Source organism: Podarcis gaigeae (assembly GCF_964106915.1).
Source record: "Podarcis gaigeae genome assembly, chromosome: 18".
NCBI lineage: Eukaryota > Metazoa > Chordata > Lepidosauria > Squamata > Lacertidae > Podarcis > Podarcis gaigeae.
This window is the reverse complement of record NC_139696.1, coordinates 3,102,098-3,120,266: the sequence shown is the minus strand read 5'-3', so window position 1 is coordinate 3,120,266 and position 18,169 is coordinate 3,102,098. Positions and strand designations below refer to the sequence as shown.

The 18,169-nt window shown below is 48.6% G+C and overlaps 1 protein-coding gene across 1 annotated transcript; it reads left to right on the top strand.

Annotated features, from left to right (window-relative positions):
- Positions 1-2,000: 2,000 nt before the first annotated feature.
- On the top strand, positions 2,001-18,169 carry FSTL3 (follistatin like 3). The gene is made up of 5 exons (XM_083720591.1): positions 2,001-2,305; positions 10,848-11,033; positions 14,488-14,703; positions 15,845-16,072; positions 17,456-18,169. The coding sequence occupies exons 1-5, from the start codon at positions 2,245-2,247 to the stop codon at positions 17,506-17,508; spliced, it is 744 nt and encodes a 247-aa protein (XP_083576717.1). The 5' UTR covers positions 2,001-2,244; the 3' UTR covers positions 17,509-18,169.

Here is an 18,169-nt window from a genome sequence, read left to right as displayed (position 1 = left end):
CTGTCGGTGGCAGAACGGGAAGCAGGGCATAGGGAGATAGCTGCTAAATGTGGCACAGGGCGGGCAGGCGGGTCTCTGCGGAAACATGGCCTGGAGGGTAGGACTCGAACCCATGGCTTCAAGTTGCAGGAAAGTTGCTTCCGACTAAACAGCAGGAGGAACTTGCTGACAGAGCTGTTTGGCAGTGGAACGGACTCCCATGAGGGTCCCTTCCAATTCTACAATTCTATGCTTCTATGATCTGGATCTGAGTCTAGCTGAATATGCTGATGTTGCAGCCCCATTGCAGAGAACTCTGACCCATCCTATTTGGGTCCCCACTTTTTTTTTGTCCTTTAGTTGGCTTCTAAGCATGCAAATGAAGGGGTGCAGGTGGCGCTGTGGGTTAAACCACAGAGCCTAGGACTTGCCGATCAGAAGGTCGGCGGTTCGAATCCCCGCGATGACGGGATGAGCTCCCGTTGCTCGGTCCCTGCTCCTGCCAACCTAGCAGTTTGAAAGCACATCAAAGTGCAAATAGATAAATAGGTACCACTCTGGTGGGAAGGTAAATGGCATTTCCGTGCGTTGCTCTGGTTCGCCAGAAGTGGCTTAGTCCTGCTGGCCATATGACCCGGAAGCTGTACACCAGCTCCCTCGGCCAATAAAGCGAGATGAGCGCCGCAACCCCAGAGTCGGCCACGACTGGACCTAACGGTCAGAGGTACCTTTAAGCATGCAAATAGACAGGGGGGGAAACTGGATATTTGTGTCAAGGCAAAATCAGGGACCAAAGCCACCCTATTCCTAAGGGGCAAAGTACATTTTGGGGAAAGTTCATTTTCATGAAGTTGAGGCTCCAAGACTTTGGCCACCTCATGAGAAGAGAAGACTCCCTGGAAAAGACCCTGATGTTGGGAAAGATGGAGGGCAGAAGGAGAAGGGGACGACAGAGGACAAGATGGTGGGACAGTGTTCTCAAAGCTACCAGCATGAGTTTGACCAAACTGCGGGAGGCAGTGGAAGACTGGAGGGCCTGGCGTGCTCTGGTCCAGGGGGTCACAAAGAGGCAGACATGACTAAACAACAACATTTGGGGAAGGGGTCAGTTTGCAAATTACCCAATGCCACAGATTCCCTAAACCAGGGGTGCCCAAACCAGGGCCAGATTTGATGAAGTGAACATGCATGAGGACCAACCAAAGTTGCTGACATATACGACCACAGGGGCCAAAATAAATGGACCAGCGGGCCCGCTAAACGGACTTTGGACATGGCTGCCCTAAACGGAGCCTGCGCTTACTCCATTCCATTCAAAGCACAAAGCGGACTGTGGTGGTTCGCCCCACGTGCGGAGCTACAACTCCCATCACCACGAAACTACAGTTCCTGGAAGTCTCTGGAAGAAGCTGGGTTGTTGGAATGCGCTTTAGAACCATGTCTCCCACTCCGTCCGAGCTTCCGGATTGCAAAACCACCACGAGTCGCCACGCTGGAAAGGTTTCAAAAACAATTGGGAGGCGGCGGTTTTCTGGTGCGTTCCCAAAACCCCAGACATGAGATGTTTGGAAAGGGAGAGGGGAACAGAAAGAGAGAGGATTCTCTGCGGCGCGCGGGGGACGACGAGTTTGGAGAAGCATTTCCAGGAAGGAAAAATTTGGGACTTTAGGAGGTGGGCGGTGGGGGTGAAGGATGCTAATCTTCCCAATCCAGAAGTTTAGAAGGGAGAGGGAAAGAGGAGCGCCGCGCGTCGCCAGCTGCGCCGCCTCTCGCTCCCATCGCGCGCAACGAGAGCGCACAGGCGTGCGCCACGACCCGGGAGGGCGCGTTATTGATGCTTCTCTTAACGATCCGGATTTGGCCGCATTCAGGCTGGCCTGGGGCGCAATACACTCCCCAGACACGTTACTGGCTGCCCTTGACACCGCCTCCCGTGGAGCTATGATTCAGACTGTTACAGACACCCTCACACACTTCACACACACACACACACACACACACAGAGAGAGAGAGAGAGAGAGAGAGAGAGAGAGAGAGAGAGAGAGAGAGAGAGAGAGACGCGGGGAGAGGAGACGGCAGGGGGGTGCTTTTAAAAGGGGGAGAAACACCCTCCCGGGAAGGCAGTGCCAAATAGGACCCCGGATTATTCCCAAGCTAGGTGCCTGCCCTTTGCTGAGACTTCGCTCCTGTTGGGAGACACAAGAATCTGAACTTTCCTGGACGTTCCTAATTTTCCTTTCCCCCTGTGGATTTCTGCGCCTCGCCATGAAATTCTGCCTTCTGCTGCTAAGCGCGCTCTGCACTGCCGGCGGGGGCTCCCTCTCAGGTAAGCGCATTTTTGGGGAAATGGGGTGCCGGGTTTTAAGCAACACCCCCAACCTCCTTTTCCTTCCAGGTTCCAGGTTTTAGGAGCCCAAGGAAACCCCGAGGTGGAGTGGTTTCCCAGGCCTCCCCGGGGACAAGGGAACGCGGGTGTTCCCCAAGACCCCCGGTGCTTAGAACGTCGGATGGGATGGGAAAGAAGGCGTCTGAGCGTGTGCAGAGTGCGGGATTCAAACAGGATCCCTGAACTAGTTTTAAAACTTTCGGGAGTCAGTCCCAACCCAGTTCTGACTCCCTAGAATGGATGTGGGTGGGCCGAATTATTATTATTATTATTATTATTATTGTTGTTGTTGTTGTTGTTGTTGTTGTTGTTGTTGTTGTTAGTAGTAGTAGTAGTAGTAGTATAATACTGTGCTATTTAATTATTATTATTATTATTATTATTATTATTATTATTATTATTTATACCCTGCCCATCTGGCTGGGCTTCCCCAGCCACTCTGGGCGGCTTCCAACAAAATATTAAAATACAGTAATGCATCAAACATTAAAAGCTTCCCTAAAATTACAATATCAAAACCACATAAAATTAATCAATTACCAGCTCTTAGGGGGTTGCAAAAGGAGACTGTGATAATTTTTAAGGTGATAAGTCAAGGAATATGTTTTTAGTTGCGGGGGGGGGGGGGAGTTAAACTTATTTTAGTTCTGGTATGGTTACTGCTAAGAGGGTTTGGAAAGGAGAGGATAAAATATGCCCTCCATCCATTTAAAATTGTTTTAAAAGCAAGACGGGGTTAGGAATTAAAGGGTGGTTTTTAATGATGCCGCTCCCCCCCCCGAGTTCTTGATTGTAAAAAAAAAATCAATAAATTATCAATAAGAAAAACAAATGGCAGTGATTTAAGACTTTCGAAAAGCTGAAATAGACTAAAAACCGAATGAAACTTGCAGTGACTTTCTAAACATCTGGGTTGGTTCTTCTAAACAGAAAATGTGTTCAGCGGGCGGCAGAAAGAGTGTGGCGAATGCGCCTGCCTGGTCTCAAGTGGCAGGGAGTTCCGAAGGTTTTATCTAAAGTGATACAGCTGGGAAGTTTGGAAAAGGAGCAATAGAATCGGAAGAGACCGTTAGGGTTTGCACACATTTGTGCTGCAAATGTGTAGCCCTCAGCTATCTTTGATGGTGTGCCATAGTGCCTTAGTGATCATGCGTGTGGGTTCCTGCGCATGAGATTTAAGGCGTCTATCTATTATTATTATTATTATTATTTTACACGCCAGACAGATCTGAACCCTTGGCAAAGACGGTCCAGGAAACTAGCTGCGTTTGTGGTGCCTTTGGCGTGAATTTTCTCCGTCGAGATAATTGACGGCAAAATCTATGGTGCGATAATGCCAAGGTTGCGGGTTCGAATTCCATGCACGACACAGATGTATATTCCAGCGTTGCATGGGAGGACTAGATGACTCCAACTCTGTGATTCTGCGAACACTGCGTACGGTTCTGGCCGCCTCTTACCAAAATGGATGTGTTGTAGAGTTGGCAAAGCAAATGTTTTTTGTTTTTTGTTGCATTCAAGAGTTGCAGAAACGTAATGCAAAAGCGGGTTTTGGGGGGCTCCTTTGGGGGGGTCAGGAATGCTTGGGCTGTGATTGCATTGCGGAGGGGGGAAAATTATGTTATTTTCTAAAAATTATGTATATATTAAATTTCTACATTGCCCTTCATCCGAGGACCGCAAGGCGGCTAACGATATAAAAACACAAAGATACGCAACATGCTAGCCAACAAAAGTAGTAGCCAGCAACAGTACCCCGCTGCCGCTGTTTGAAAAGCCGTATTTTCATAGAGTTGCAAGGGAACCCAAAGGTCATCCAGCCTGACCCTCTGCAATGCAGAAATCTTTTGCCCAGTGTGGGGCTCGAAGCCACAAACCTGAGATTAGGAGCCTCCTGTATTTTTGCTGTTGCAAAAAACCGCCCTGAGATATGCAAATCGAATAAATTAATTACATGAAGGAGCCCAAAGTCCTGGAAGGATGTAGACTTGGAATTTAGGGTTGCCGACGATGGACCGGAGGGTTCTGAGCAGTTGAATCTGCGCCCCGATTTCCCCGTTTGCAAATTATGGGATGTTTTACGCAAAAACATGCCTCCCTTCGTGTTTGGGGAGGGGGAACCCTTGCATGGCAAGAATGGAATCCGAGCTCCCGAACCAGGTGGGGTTTTTGAAAAAGGAGACGCTTCCTTTGAAGTGGGGAAATTAATCTTTCAACAGGGCTTTACCTCTCTTCTTCGGGTGAAATTGCACAAAACGTCCCTCTTTGATGGGAAGCCTGTCAGACAGGCAGACAGACAGACCTGCAGGCCAAATACCTAATTTTATTTTATTCCCTCGACCCTCAGCAAAGCGTCTAGAGTTTCAAAGCTCTCTTTGGGGTTGAGAGTTTCCTGCGGCCAAGAGAGGGCTTCCTATTCTTGCAATAATAATAATAATAATAATAATAATAATAATAATAATAATATATTATTTATACCCCGCAAATCTGGCTGGGTTTCCCCAGCCACTCTGGGCGGCTTCCAACAGAACCCTAAAACACAATAACCTATTAAACATTAAAAGCTTCCCTAAACAGGGCTGCCTTCAGGTGTCTTCTAAAAGTTTGGTAGTTCTTTTTCTCTTTGACATCTGGTGGGAGGGCATTCCACAGGGCGGGCACCACCACCGAGAAGGCCCTCTGTCATTCGGTTGAATTGCTAGCACATTCTGCTATTGCCCCTTTCCTGAATTAAAGGGAGCTAGAACTGGGGAAATAGAAGTCCCCAATGCGGATAATAATAATAATAATAATTTTTATTTATTTATACCCCGCCCTCCCCAGCCAAGGCCGGGCTCAGGGCAGCTAACAAGCAATAATAAAAACAAGTTGAATGAATACAACTTAAAAGCAAGATTAAAATACAACATTAAAATATTGAAACATTAAAATATGAAAATGCAGCCTCATTCGATGCGGGTCAAATCCTATCGCAGAATCATAGAATCAAAAGGGTTGGATCCTTGCAATGCAGGAATTTTTTTGCGCCCCGTGTTGGACTCAAACCTGCAACCGTGAGATTAAGAGTGTCAGGCTCTGCCCACTGAGCTACCCATGTTGGAGGGGGAAGGCAGGGGTTTTTTTTGGGGGGTTAGGCACAGGAAGGTGATTGCGGTTCTACAGCCGCCCAAATACTGGGTGCGCTGCAAAGCCACCAGCTATCTTAACATGCCCAGAGGCTCACTTTTCATCCCGTGGCCTTAAACACCTAAGAAACCCCTCTCCGTGGCGGACGGCAACCCAGTCAGATGGGCAGGTAATAATAATAATAATAATAATAATAATAATAATAATAATAATAAAATAATAATAATAATCTCTGCAAAAAACCCTTCCACCACCACCTCCCAAGGGAGCCCATTTCACCATCAAACAGCTCTTGCTGTCAGAAAGCAATGTTGACGTTGAGTCAGAAGCTCCCTCCTCGTAATTTGGAGCCACGGGTTCGAGTCCTGCCATCCAGAGCAGGAGGAAACAAGCTTGCTGCCTTTCTCCACGGCACAGCCCTGCAGCTGTTTGAGATTTAAAGGCATCATAAAACGACAGAATTGTAGAGTTGGAATGTGCCCCCAGGGGTCATCTAGCTAGCCCAACCCTGTCTGTAATTCCGGGACTGTCCCGGGAAAACCGGGACACTTGGAGGAGGGCGCGTAGTTGCAGAGGGTTGGGCTGGATGACCTTTGGGTGTAAAAGCCCCAAATCTTTGATTCTGCGAATCTGCCGAGACCCTGGCAGGTTGGCAGTCCCAGCCAGGCGTGTTCTGCCATCTGCAGAACAATGAGGACCGGAGGCTTCAAAATTAAACAGCTCTCCAATTAAAAAGGTTCGGGAAGGTGGCCTCGCTGCTGATTGTTATAGGAATTCTAAGGTCTTTTATCTTAAAAAGTAGAGACATCACCTTGCCAACAAAGGTCCGTATAGTTCAAGCTATGGTTTCCCCAGTAGTGATGTATGGAAGTGAGAGCTGGACCATCAAGAAGGCTGATCGCCGAAGAATGGATGCTTTTGAATTCTGGTGCTGGAGGAGACTCTTGAGAGTCCCATGGACTGCAAGAAGATCCAACCTCTCCATTCAGAAGGAAATCAGCCCTGAGTGCTCACTGGAAGGACAGATCCTGAAGCTGAGGCTCCAAGACTTTGGCCACCTCAGGAGAAGAGAAGACTCCCTGGAAAAGACCCTGATGTTGGGAAAGATGGAGGGCGCAAGGAGAAGGGGACGACAGAGGACGAGATGGTGGGACAGTGTTCTTGAAGCGTGCTCTGGTCCAGGGGGGTCATGAAGAGGCAGACACGACTAAATGACTAAACAACAACAAGGTCTTATATATATATAAAATAAATGTTCATAAACGTACAAGGCAAACACATACATAAGTACACAAGCCACAAGCCACGCAATAGTACAGGAGAGGAATCCTGAAGCCGTTTTGACCCTCCCAAATTGACCTCAAATATTTCTCTGCAAGGAGGAAGGAAATGGGGGAAGCTTTCCAATGGTCTTTGGACTGTAGGGGCTTACACCTCCCTTTGCAAATACAGCCTGGCAAATTATCTGTTAAGCTGAGCAAAGTTATCAACATGCCTAAGGGATTCAGGAACTAAGTGTTATCTCCAAGGAATGGTTAGGCTACCCAGAAAAGGTAATTGATAAGGCATGATCAGGTCTCCTGGCAGACAGGAGAGAAGCAACACGCTCCAATTTCTGCTGGGGACCACCTCTTTCTGTGATGTATGTATGATGTTTGGGGGGTGGTCTTGAGTGGGTGGCACTGTGGGTTAAACCACAGAGCCTTGCCGATCAGAAGGTCGGCGGTTCGAATCCCCGCGACGGAGTGAGCTCCCGTTGCTCGGTCCCTGCTCCTGCCAACCTAGCAGTTCGAAAGCACGTCAAAGTGCAAGTAGATAAATAGGTACCGCTCTGGCGGGAAGGTAAACGGCGTTTCCGTGCACTGCTCTGGTTCGCCAGAAGCAGCTTAGTCCTGCTGGCCACATGACCCGGAAGCTGTACGCCGGCTCCCTCGGCCAGTAAAGCTAGATGAGCACCGCAACCCCAGAGTCGGCCACGACTGGACCTAATGGTCAGGGGTCCCTTTACCTTTACCTTGAGCTACAGGGGAGGCAATTTCAAACGTCTATATAGGAGCTTGCACACCAATGTTGGGGGTTCCTCTCCTCCCTCCCTGCGTGGGGTGAGCGGAGGACCCGGTTGCAACAGATTAAGAAAGATCAGGCTTACTAGCTACTTTGCTTCTCAATATTTTCTGGTTGGCCTCTGTTATTTTCTCTAACCGATGGAGAACCTACTTAAGGACTCTATATGGGCTCTTGGATACCCCATAAGGGAAAAAGGAGCAGTTTTTTCTTATAACATTCTCCTGTTATTTTCTCCTACTGATGGGGAACTGTTGAGGGAGAAATCTGAGGGCTCCCTTGGACAAAAAACAAGGACACCAGCCAGGAATACCAGAGCAAAACAGCAGCCAGTAGGCTTGGTCTTTATTGAAGACGGTCGCGACAGGACTCCCACCTGCCACCAGGTGGAACAAGATGGAAGCCCCGAACAAAAGAGAACCCCAACTTTTCTTAGCTGCTAATCCCCATGTTACACCCCCCAAACTACATCACTAATACATCACGGTTACATCATGAAAGGGGAGGTCTGGTGGCCATAATCTGAGCATCCTGGACCCTGCCCCATGGTTCCCCTTGCCCTCCATCAAACACCCATCAAGTGGAACAAAAGAGATATTTACATTTCACTGTTTCCCAGCCATGTTAATCACACCCTTTTGTCTTCATCTGGGTATATTATTTCTGGCATGGCTACCTGTCTGGCACTCAGGTATCAGGAGGCCAGGAATTATCACTCAGGCAGAGGGGCTGCTGAGGAGCTGAGCTCACCTGTCTATAGGAATTTCTGAAGTTTTCCCAGTGAGCCAGTACACAAATACATTGATCAGTGAATTCTGACATTTGGTATCGTGCAGCAAAGGCCCTTGGAATAGACAGGAAGAAACTGTGACGAAGTGTTTTGTGGGGACAAATCACAAAAGTCACAAAAGCGATTGTGCTGGTTTTGGTAGTGGGCTGCATGTGTGTGATATCTGCTGGAGGGGCACCCCCCCCAAAAAACCCTATACATAAATTCCTGCAACAGAACCCACATAAGGACTCTGTACAGGCTCTTGGATACCCCATAAAGGAAAAAAGACCAGTTTTTTCTTATAAGACTGAGAAAGGGCACCTCGCCTGAATCGAGGAGCCTTGGGGGTGGGATGGGGAAGCTCCCCCCCCACCCTCTCCCTCCTGAAACGTGGGAGCGTCTGGGGCACCCCAGACAGGAATGGCCCTGGGGGCTTTGCTCTCCAAAAAAATGAACGATTCGTTCACCAGATTAAGGAACAAACAGCCTTTTGAATCAGCTGCCAGCTGGCTGGCTGCTTTGCCGCGGGCTGTCTTGGGTAGTACTTTTTTTCGGGGGGGGGGGGTTAGGTTTGAAGATGCCATGAGCAATGGGGGGGGGCAAATCAGAAGTCCCAGACAGACCTCACATGCTCAGGCCTGATCTTTCACTCCAAGAGCCAAACAAAGCACAGTTTGTCTGTCCAGGGGGTGTTTTGGGGGGGTGAGGAAGAGATCAGGCTTGTTGTGGGTGGGGGGCAAGAATGAGGGGGTCAGCCCTCGCCAGCTTGGTTTGAAGGCCTGCGACCAGCAAGGTCCCGGCAGGGTCATGCCCCCCCCGTGCAATGTCCGCCCAAGTCAGGATTCGAACGCAAGACCCTGAGATTCAGAGTCTAATGCTCTGCACTTGACAACTCCCAGACGAGAACTGCAACCTGTTGTCGCATACCCGAAATTTATTGTTTTATATCAGGAGTCAGCAAACTTTTTCAGCAGGGGGCCGGTCCACTGTCCCTCAGATATTGTGGGGGGCCGGACTATATTTTGGGGAAAAAATGAACGAATTCCTATGCCCCGCAAATAACCCATTTTAAATAAAAGCACACATTCTACTCATGTAAAAAAGCCAGGCAGGCCCCACAAATAACCCAGAGATGCATTTTAAATAAAGGGGCACTCATGTAAAAACACGCTGATTCCCGGACCATCCGCGGGCCGGATTGAGAAGGCGATTGGGCCGGATCCGGCCCCCGGGCGTTAAGTTTGCCTACCCATGTTTTATATCATATCAGTTTATATATATTTTTTTGCTAGCGTCGAAGTATATCTACAAATACCCAGTAATTCTTCTTCTTCTTCTTCTTCTTATTTGTTCTGTGCAGAAATACGCTTAGATTTCGCTTCCCGGTTAACTCTTCCAACCCAAAACGCCTAACCAAGTTTCCGGTCCTCATTGCCGTGAAATAAATGACTGGTTTTTAAAAGGACCGCGGGAAGCGGCACCGATCCGCCTAGGTCTTGTATTGTCTTCTCCAGGTTTTCAGGCGGGGGGGGGTATTCCCTGCCTGGAGGTATTGGAGATGTTCTGCATGCAAAACAGGAACCCTAAGCACTTAGGGTATTTGGTGAGAGAGTGCTCCTGAGAATGGAAGCTCCACGGAAAACTAGCCACTGGGAATAACAGGCACGGAGGGGCGAATTCTGCCAATTGCTGGAAAACCACAAAAAGTAGAACTTCTGTAGCCTAGCACAGTCTATCTCTGCTCTAGATCTCCTATGCCCTTTAAAAATGTGGTTTTTTTCTGGGTGGGGGGGGGTAGGCTATTGAGTTGTGGTTTTTATTTTAATAAAAAGAAAAAGAAAAAGAAATTTTATTTATACCCCGCCCTCCCCAGCCAAGGCCGGGCTCAGGGCAGCTAACAACCAATAATAAAAACAAGTTGATTGAATTGCAACTTAAAAAACAAGGTTAAATACAACATGAAAACATTAAAATGCAGCCTCATCGCAGGAGAAAGGAAAAAAGAAAGAGTACTTTGTGTATTGGGTACTTTGTGGTTTTATATCTTGATTTTATTCTGTGAACCGCCCTGAGACCCTTGGGTATAGGGTGGTATATAAATTCTAATAATAATAATAGTCAGTGCTTTTTTTCTTAAAAAATGTTTAGAGGTACTCTCATTTTGATTCAAGAAAACCACCATTTTATAGTTCGAATCGGGGGGAAACAAATACAATAAATGGACCAAAGTACAAAGATTCACAAAATGTTTAGGGGGCACGCGTACCCCTGCGTCCCCCCCAAAAAAAACCAAGAGATGGGCCTGTAACAGCAGCCTCTTCCGATGTTCTTATGAAACCTCCAGGTCCAGGAACAGTCTATCTGGACTCCTAGGTTGTTTTATGGGCATTCGGCCGCTGTGAGGACAGGGTGCTGATCTAAGCCACGTAAGCTGGCCAGTCATGTGGCGGTGAGTTCCGCGAGCTAACTGATCTCTTAAGAGCCGATATTCCGTTCTAACGGCCCCTTTTCCCCAAACAGGCGGTATCTGCTGGCTGCAGCAAGGGCGCGAAGCAAAATGCACCATGATCGTCCGGACCGGCGTGAGCTGGGAGGAGTGTTGCGCCAACGGGAGCACAGACATGGCCTGGTCAAACGCCTCGCACCCGGATAACAAGATCAGCCTCCTCCGGATCCTGGGGCTCGTGACCTGTCACCCTTGCAAAGGTAGAGGGCCTTTTTTATTAAAAAAAAATTGCAAGGGGCCACCACTATGAAGGCACCGTGGAAGCTGGGAGCCAGCAGTAGGTGGCGCCAGAGCAAAGGAGAAAAAGACAGGCAGGTGGCCCTCTTTGGCCGAGGGCAGACTACAGCCGCAAATAAAACGTTTCAACTGTCTTTTATTTTCATTTTTAGAATCATTTTCATTTGGTTTTACGAAACAGAAAAATTACGACAAGGCCAGCTGCATAACCGTCTATTGAGATTTTTTCTAAATCTCCCGGCTTCCCATCTTCGACTGCATATTATTTCATAATCCACATATTATAACTCTCCGTATTATCCATTTGCTCTTAAAATCCTGCCAATCTTTTTATCTGTTTTGCAGCGGTCGTTTTTAAGTGTGTTTTAAGCGCATTGTACTAATCTGACACTAGGTGGCGGTGGCGAGCTAATGGCAATTCAATTTATATATTTTGAAATGTGTGGTGTTGTTTTTTAAAAAAGCATCTTCACGGTGTGTGTGTGTGTGTGTGTGTGTGTGTGTGTGTGTATGCATAAGGTAAAGGTAAAGGGACCCCTGACCGTTAGGTCCAGTCGTGGCCGACTCTGGGGTTGCGGTCTCATCTAGCTTTACTGGCCGAGGGAGCCGGCGTACAGCTTCCGGGTCACGTGGCCAGCAGGACTAAGCCGCTTCTGGTGAACCAGAGCAGCGCACGGAAACGCTGTTTACCTTCCCGCCGGAGCGGTACCTATTTATCTACTTGCACTTTGAGGTGCTTTCAAACTGCTGGGTTAGCAGGAGCAGGGACGGAGCAACGGGAGCTCACCCCGTCATTGCGGGGATTTGAACCGCCAACCTTCTAATCGGCAAGTCCTACGCTCTGTGGTTTAACCCACAGCGCCACTCATGTCTCTCTCTATATATGTGTAGTTTCCACCTAAGTCCGTTTGAGCAGTACTGCGTTCGCCCCAATTTATCAGCCTCGATTGCAGCCACCACGAATGCAAGGAGACATATCGGGACAGCAACGTTCTCCATCAGTTCCCTAGCTCAGAGACCCATTCAAGCTGTTGTATTTTAGGAAGAGTTATGTATGTGGCCCCCCCAAAAGAAGAGAACGTGCCCCTCGTTCTGAAACAGGCTCCCCAGGAGCTGCAGGTGGAGAATACCGTATTTTTCGCTCTATAAGACGCACCAGACCACAAGACGCACCTAGTTTTTGGAGGAGGAAAACAAGGAAAAAAATATTCTGATTCTCAGAAGCCAGAACAGCAAGAGGGATCGCTGCGCAGTGAAAGCAGCGATCTCTCTTGCTGTTCTGGCTTCTGGGATAGCTGCTCAGCCTGCATTCGCTCCATAAGACGCACACACATTTCCCCTTACTTTTTAGGAGGGGGAAAGTGAGTCTTATAGAGCCAAAAATACGGTACTTTCCTTAAACTGCTTTTTGTAGACGGGTTCCCTAGGGATCATCTACTCTAACCCCCCAGAGCTACAAACAAAAGGTTGGGGCAGATTTGGGGAGGGCGACGTCTGGAATTTCCTGGACATATATCCGGAATATCGGAAGCCGTGTCAACCCAGTGTCGCTTTTGGTGATCTTCCTTAAATCGTACTTCGTAACTAGCCTTCACTGGCATAAATTAAAACAGGAAAAATTACGAAATGGTACAAAATATGTTGATAATCCAAACGAACATACAGTATATAAAAGACTAAATTAAAGTAAAAGACGGGATAACCACCATGAAATAAATCAGGCAACTTTAGATTTAGGCTTTAAGAATCTCAGGTGTTGCTTAACAATAGTTCAAAAACTATTCCCTGCCCCCTGGAATTGGCCCCAAAAAGCTCAGCAGATTTTCCCTGTTTGAAATATGCAGGAATCTTTAGCCTGCCAACCCGTGAACCTTAGATTAAGAAGCTCCTGCTCTGAGCTGTCAGGAGGGGGGAAACCCCCACCCTGAAAAAAAACAAACCAATCTCAATAACTTTTGTGTCCGGATTTCCACTGTTTGAAATACGGCAACCCTAGATTTGGTTCTTTGCGCCCTCCTTGTGGGGCAGGACGCTGCCGGGAAAACGGGCGCTGCTTTTTCCCACCCCCAGACTTGCCTTGGGGGTGTGTGTGACATTTTCCCAGACAGCCAGAGAGAGCCCACCCACGTCTCAAAGGGGGGGGGACTGTGCGTCTCACCCCTCTCCCATCTCCGCCAGACCCGTCTGTCTCCTGAGACTCTCCCTCCTTCCCCACAGACACAAGGGACCCCCCCCCATCCCGGCTGCCTCCCCCAGACAGATCCTTCCCTCTCTCTGACTTGTTGTTTTCATGTCACGGAAGCCGGCGAAGGAACAGGGGCGTCTATTGTGCGAGAAAAAGCTCTCCGTGGAAAGTCTCGGGGGAAAAACACCCCTCTCCTGCAAAACCCAAGTTTTCGGGCACATCGTTGCAAACCCCAGTTTTGCAGACCCTCCAACTTGTCCCAGGGCTGTCATGAGGACTGCAATCTTGCGTCGTTTTTAAGAGAAGCGTGGAATTTTAGGGAATCCTTGGGTCATCAAACTAATGCAATGCAGGAATCACAACGGGAAAATCCCAGGCTCATGGACATCTGACCTCTGCTTAAATACCAGACCCTCTAAGGGTCCCTATTTTCCACGGACAGTCCCTGATTCAGAAAAGCTGTCCCGGTTTCTGATCTGACCCCGGAACATCCTGCTTTTCCTTAGGACGTCCCTATTTTCAGGGGAGAAACGTTGGAGGGGATGGAATAGGACGTCCCTATTTTCAGGGGAGAAACGTTGGAGGGGATGGAATAGGACGTCCCTATTTTCATGGGAGAAATGTTGGAGGGGATGGAATAGGACGTCCCTATTTTCACAGGAGAAACGTTGGAGGGGATGGAATAGGACGTCCCTATTTTCACAGGAGAAACGTTGGAGGGGATGGAATAGGACGTCCCTATTTTCAGGGGAGAAACGTTGGAGGGGATGGAATAGAATGTCCCTATTTTCATCAAAGAAACATTGGAGGGGATGGAATAGAATGTCCCTATTTTCACAGGAGAAACATTGGAGGGGATGGAATAGAATGTCCCTATTTTCAGGGGAGGAACGTTGGAGGGGATGGAGTTATCCGACCCCCGAGCCGCCTGAAGGCAATCCTGTATAGGGAAGGTATTTTTAAAAATGTTTAATGTTTTGTTACATTTTTTATATATGTTGGAAGCTACCCAGAGTGGCTGGGGCAACCCAGTAAGTTGTGTGGGGTATAAATAATAAAATTATCATGATGGAACAGGACGCCCCTATTGTCATTGGAGAAATGTTGGAGGGTACGATTTTGCTTCTCTCCGTTTCCTTCTGCTTTCTGCAGATTTTAATTTAACTGCTCTGCCGTGCTTCGGATGAATAATAATAATAATAATAACCACCTCTCAATTCCTCCTTCCTCAGAGAGCTGCGAAGGGGTGGACTGCGGTCCGGGAAAAGTCTGCAAAATGAAATATGGACGCCCACACTGTAGCTGCGCCCCAGATTGCACCAACCTCTCCCGGAAACTTCAGGTTTGCGGATCCGATGGCTTCACCTACCGAGACGAATGCGAGCTTCTGACGGCAAAATGCAGAGGACAACCCGACCTGGAAGTCATGTATCAAGGACGGTGCAAAAGTAAGCTGGTCTCCCCGCTCCAAACTCCCACCACAGGCATCTTCCAAAGTTTGACTAACATAAAACACAAGCGCTCTAGAAACTATGGTTTGTTAAACCCAACCGCAAATGGTCCGGCAGGTTATCGGACAAACCGTGGCTTGCGCCAACACAGTCGTACCTTGGTTCTCAAATGTAATCCGTTCTGGGAGTCCGTTCGACGTCTGAAAATGTTCGAAAACTGAGGCACGGCTTACGGTCGGCTGCGGGAGATTCCAGCGTTCAATCAGAAGGCAAGTCGGATGTTCGGCTTCCGAAAAACGTCCTCAAACCGAAACACTCACTTCCGGGTTTGCGGCGTTTGTTTAAAAGCCTGGGATGGATTAATCCATTCTGCATTCCTTTCTATGGGAAAGCAACGCACCTTGGTTTTGGAACGCTTTGGTTTCGGAACAGACTTCCGGAACGAATTAAGTTTGAGAACCAAGGTACTGCTGTATTGAGTAGAATTTCATGACAGAAAGCGGCGACAGCTCGCCCAAAGTTCCAGCTGATCTTGATACTTGGACTACTGCAATGCACTCTACGCGGGGCTACCTTTGAAGGTGAACGGAAACTACAAATAATCCAGAATGCGGCAACCAGACTGGGGACTGGGAGCGGCCGCCGAGACCACATAACACCAGTCCTGAAAGACCTACATTGGCTCCCAGGACGTTTCCGAGCACAATTCAAAGTGTTGGTGTTGACCTTGAAAGCCCCAAATGGCCTCGGCCCAGTATACCTGAAGGAGCGTCTCCACCCCCATCGTCCAGCCCGGACACCTGGGTCCATCTCCCGAGGGCCTTCTGGCGGTTCCCTCACTGCGAGTAGCCAAATTACAGGGAACCAGGCAGAGGGCCTTCTCGGTGGTGGCGCCCGCCCTGTGGAACGCCCTCCCACCAGATGTCAAAGAGAACAACAACTACCAGACTTTTAGAAGACATCTGAAGGCAGCCCTGTTTAGGGAAGCTTTTAACATTTGATGCGTTATTGTATTTTAATATTTTGTTGGAAGCCGCCCGGAGTGGCTGGGGAAGCCCAGCCAGATGGGCAGTGTATAAATAATAAATCATTATTATTATTATTTCTCTGATATGTGTGTGTGTGTCCCCTTATGCAGAATCGTGCTCCACTGTCGTGTGTCCCGGGACCCACACGTGTGTCGTGGACCAGACCGCCAGCGCCCACTGTGTCATGTGCCGGGCTGCCCCTTGCCCGGACCCCACCGACATTGACCACGCGATCTGCGGGAACAACAACGTCACGTACCCCTCCACTTGCCACCTCCGAAGAGCCACTTGCTTCCTGGGGAGATCGATTGGCGTCCGACATTATGGAAGCTGCGCAGGTGGGTTTTCCCCTGGGGTCAGGACCTGAGACTCTGTTTGGCAGGGCTCCAGCCCCAGTGTGCCTAGGGTAGAATCATAGAATCATCGAGTTGGAAGAGACTCCAAGGGCCATCGAGTCCAACCCCCTGCCAAGCAGGAAACACCATCAGAGCACTCCTGACATATGGTTGTCAAGCCTCTGCTTAAAGACCTCCAAAGAAGGAGACTCCACTACACTCCTTGGCAGCAAATTCCACTGTCGAACAGCTCTTACTGTCAGGAAGTTCTTCCTAATGTTGAGGTGGAATCTTCTTTCTTGTAGTTTGGAGCCATTGCTCCGTGTCCGCTTCGGACACGTGTCCGCTCCGGGTCTCACACCTCGGCGAGTTAGGGGTTTCCCCTGCAGGATAATAATAATAATAATAATAATAATAATAATAATAATAATAATAATAATAATAATAATAATAATTTCTTATTTATACCTCGCCCATCTGGCTGGGTTTCCCCAGCCACTCTGGGCGGCTTCCCACAAAACACTAAAATACAATAACCTATTAAACATTACAAACTTCCCTAAACAGGGCTGCCTTCATATGTCTTCTAAAAGTTGGGTAGTTATTTTTCTCTTTGACATCTGGTGGGAGGGCATTCCACAGGGCGGGCGCCACTACCAAGAAGGCCCTCTCCCTGGTTCCCTGTAACTTGGCTTTTCGCTGCGAGGGAACCGCCAGAAGGCCCTCAGAGCTGGACCTCAGTGTCCGGGCAGAACGATGGAGGTGGAGACACTCCTTCAGGGATACAGGACCGAGGCTGTTTAAGGCTTTAAAGGTCAGCCCCAACACTTTTAATTGTGCTCGGAAACGTACTGGGAGCCAGTTATATGGTCTCGGCGGCCGCTCCCAGTCACCAGTCTAGCTGCCGCATTTTGGATTAGTTGTAGTTTCCGGGTCACCTTCAAAGGTAACAGGACCGGTCGTCAGGGATGATGGGAACTGTAGTCCCAAACATCTGGAGGGCCGGAGTTTGCTTATACCTGGCTGAGGGCCTCATCAGACCTAAATCCAGTCCTGTTTGTGGGATATCTTTGGGGGGAAAAAAAACTCGGGAGTAAACCTACACAGATCCGGAGTCCCTAAGGCGGTTGGATGGCACCTTATCCGCCTCTTTCTGTCTTGCTCTGTTATCCTTTGGCCCCCCAGAGGCAATTCCCCCATCCGGGAATTGTAGCTGTGGGAGGGGCAAACTACAGATCCCATAATTCTGTTGGGTGTTGAAGGAAATATGCCTCCAGATTCTTTGCGGGCAGAGAGGCCTGACTTCTGCATCCGCCGCCCACGTTGACGGTGCCGTTCTGTGCAAATTCTGAATCTCGCCCTCTCCTCTTTTGATTTCTCCCTTAGCCCCGAACCGATACCCGCTGGACACAGATGAAGCCGAGGAAAACTACATCTGAATCTGCCTTTGTGATCTATCCGACTCCCAACACGCCTGGGGCATTATCTGTTAACGATGTACAGACCGTATATATCTGATATTTATTAAGACCAAAAGACGACGACGGCCTTATTTATATATATATATAGACAGATAGATAGATATCTTGGCTGATGTAACCTAAGCATATCTGCCCCAGTTTTTCCTCCTCCTCCTCCTTTTGGGCACCCCCGACTCTGCAGAATTCTCCTCCAATAGTGCGGAGGGAGATCTACTCCACATTGTGAGAGCGAGGGGGAAGCCGGGACTGCAGTTCTTGAGGTCTAGCAGCTTAGCTCAGATCAGTATGGGGTTCTCTGCTCTCTACTTGCCTCTCGGCGACACCCTATCCCTGCCCTAAAATCCCGCGGGAGGTTTTTCTCTGTGCTGAAAATTCAGGCCCTGCCCCAACTCCCGAAGCTGCGCCGTTTGTTAACATCCCGTTGCTGACTCTTCCCACAAACATTCTGTGACATCACAGCGATCAAGCCAATAGGCACACTTTGGGGCGGGAACTCGCCCAGACAAATTACCAGTTTTTAAACTTTAAAAATATATATACCTATATCTCTCTCTCTAATTTAAATTCACCACTATGGTCACACCGAGTGCCTCATAAGCTGGGTGTTGTTGTTGTTGTT

What these genes read in the sequence shown, in the direction of transcription:
- FSTL3 (XM_083720591.1), top strand. Translation starts at nt 2,245, where the DNA reads ATGAAATTCTGCCTTCTGCTGCTAAGCGCGCTCTGCACTGCCGGCGGG. An exon ending in GTATCAAGGACGGTGCAAAA is followed by an intron (nt 14,704 to 15,844) that starts GTAAGCTGGTCT and finishes CCCCTTATGCAG; the next exon opens with AATCGTGCTCCACTGTCGTG. An exon ending in ACATTATGGAAGCTGCGCAG is followed by an intron (nt 16,073 to 17,455) that starts GTGGGTTTTCCC and finishes TTTCTCCCTTAG; the next exon opens with CCCCGAACCGATACCCGCTG.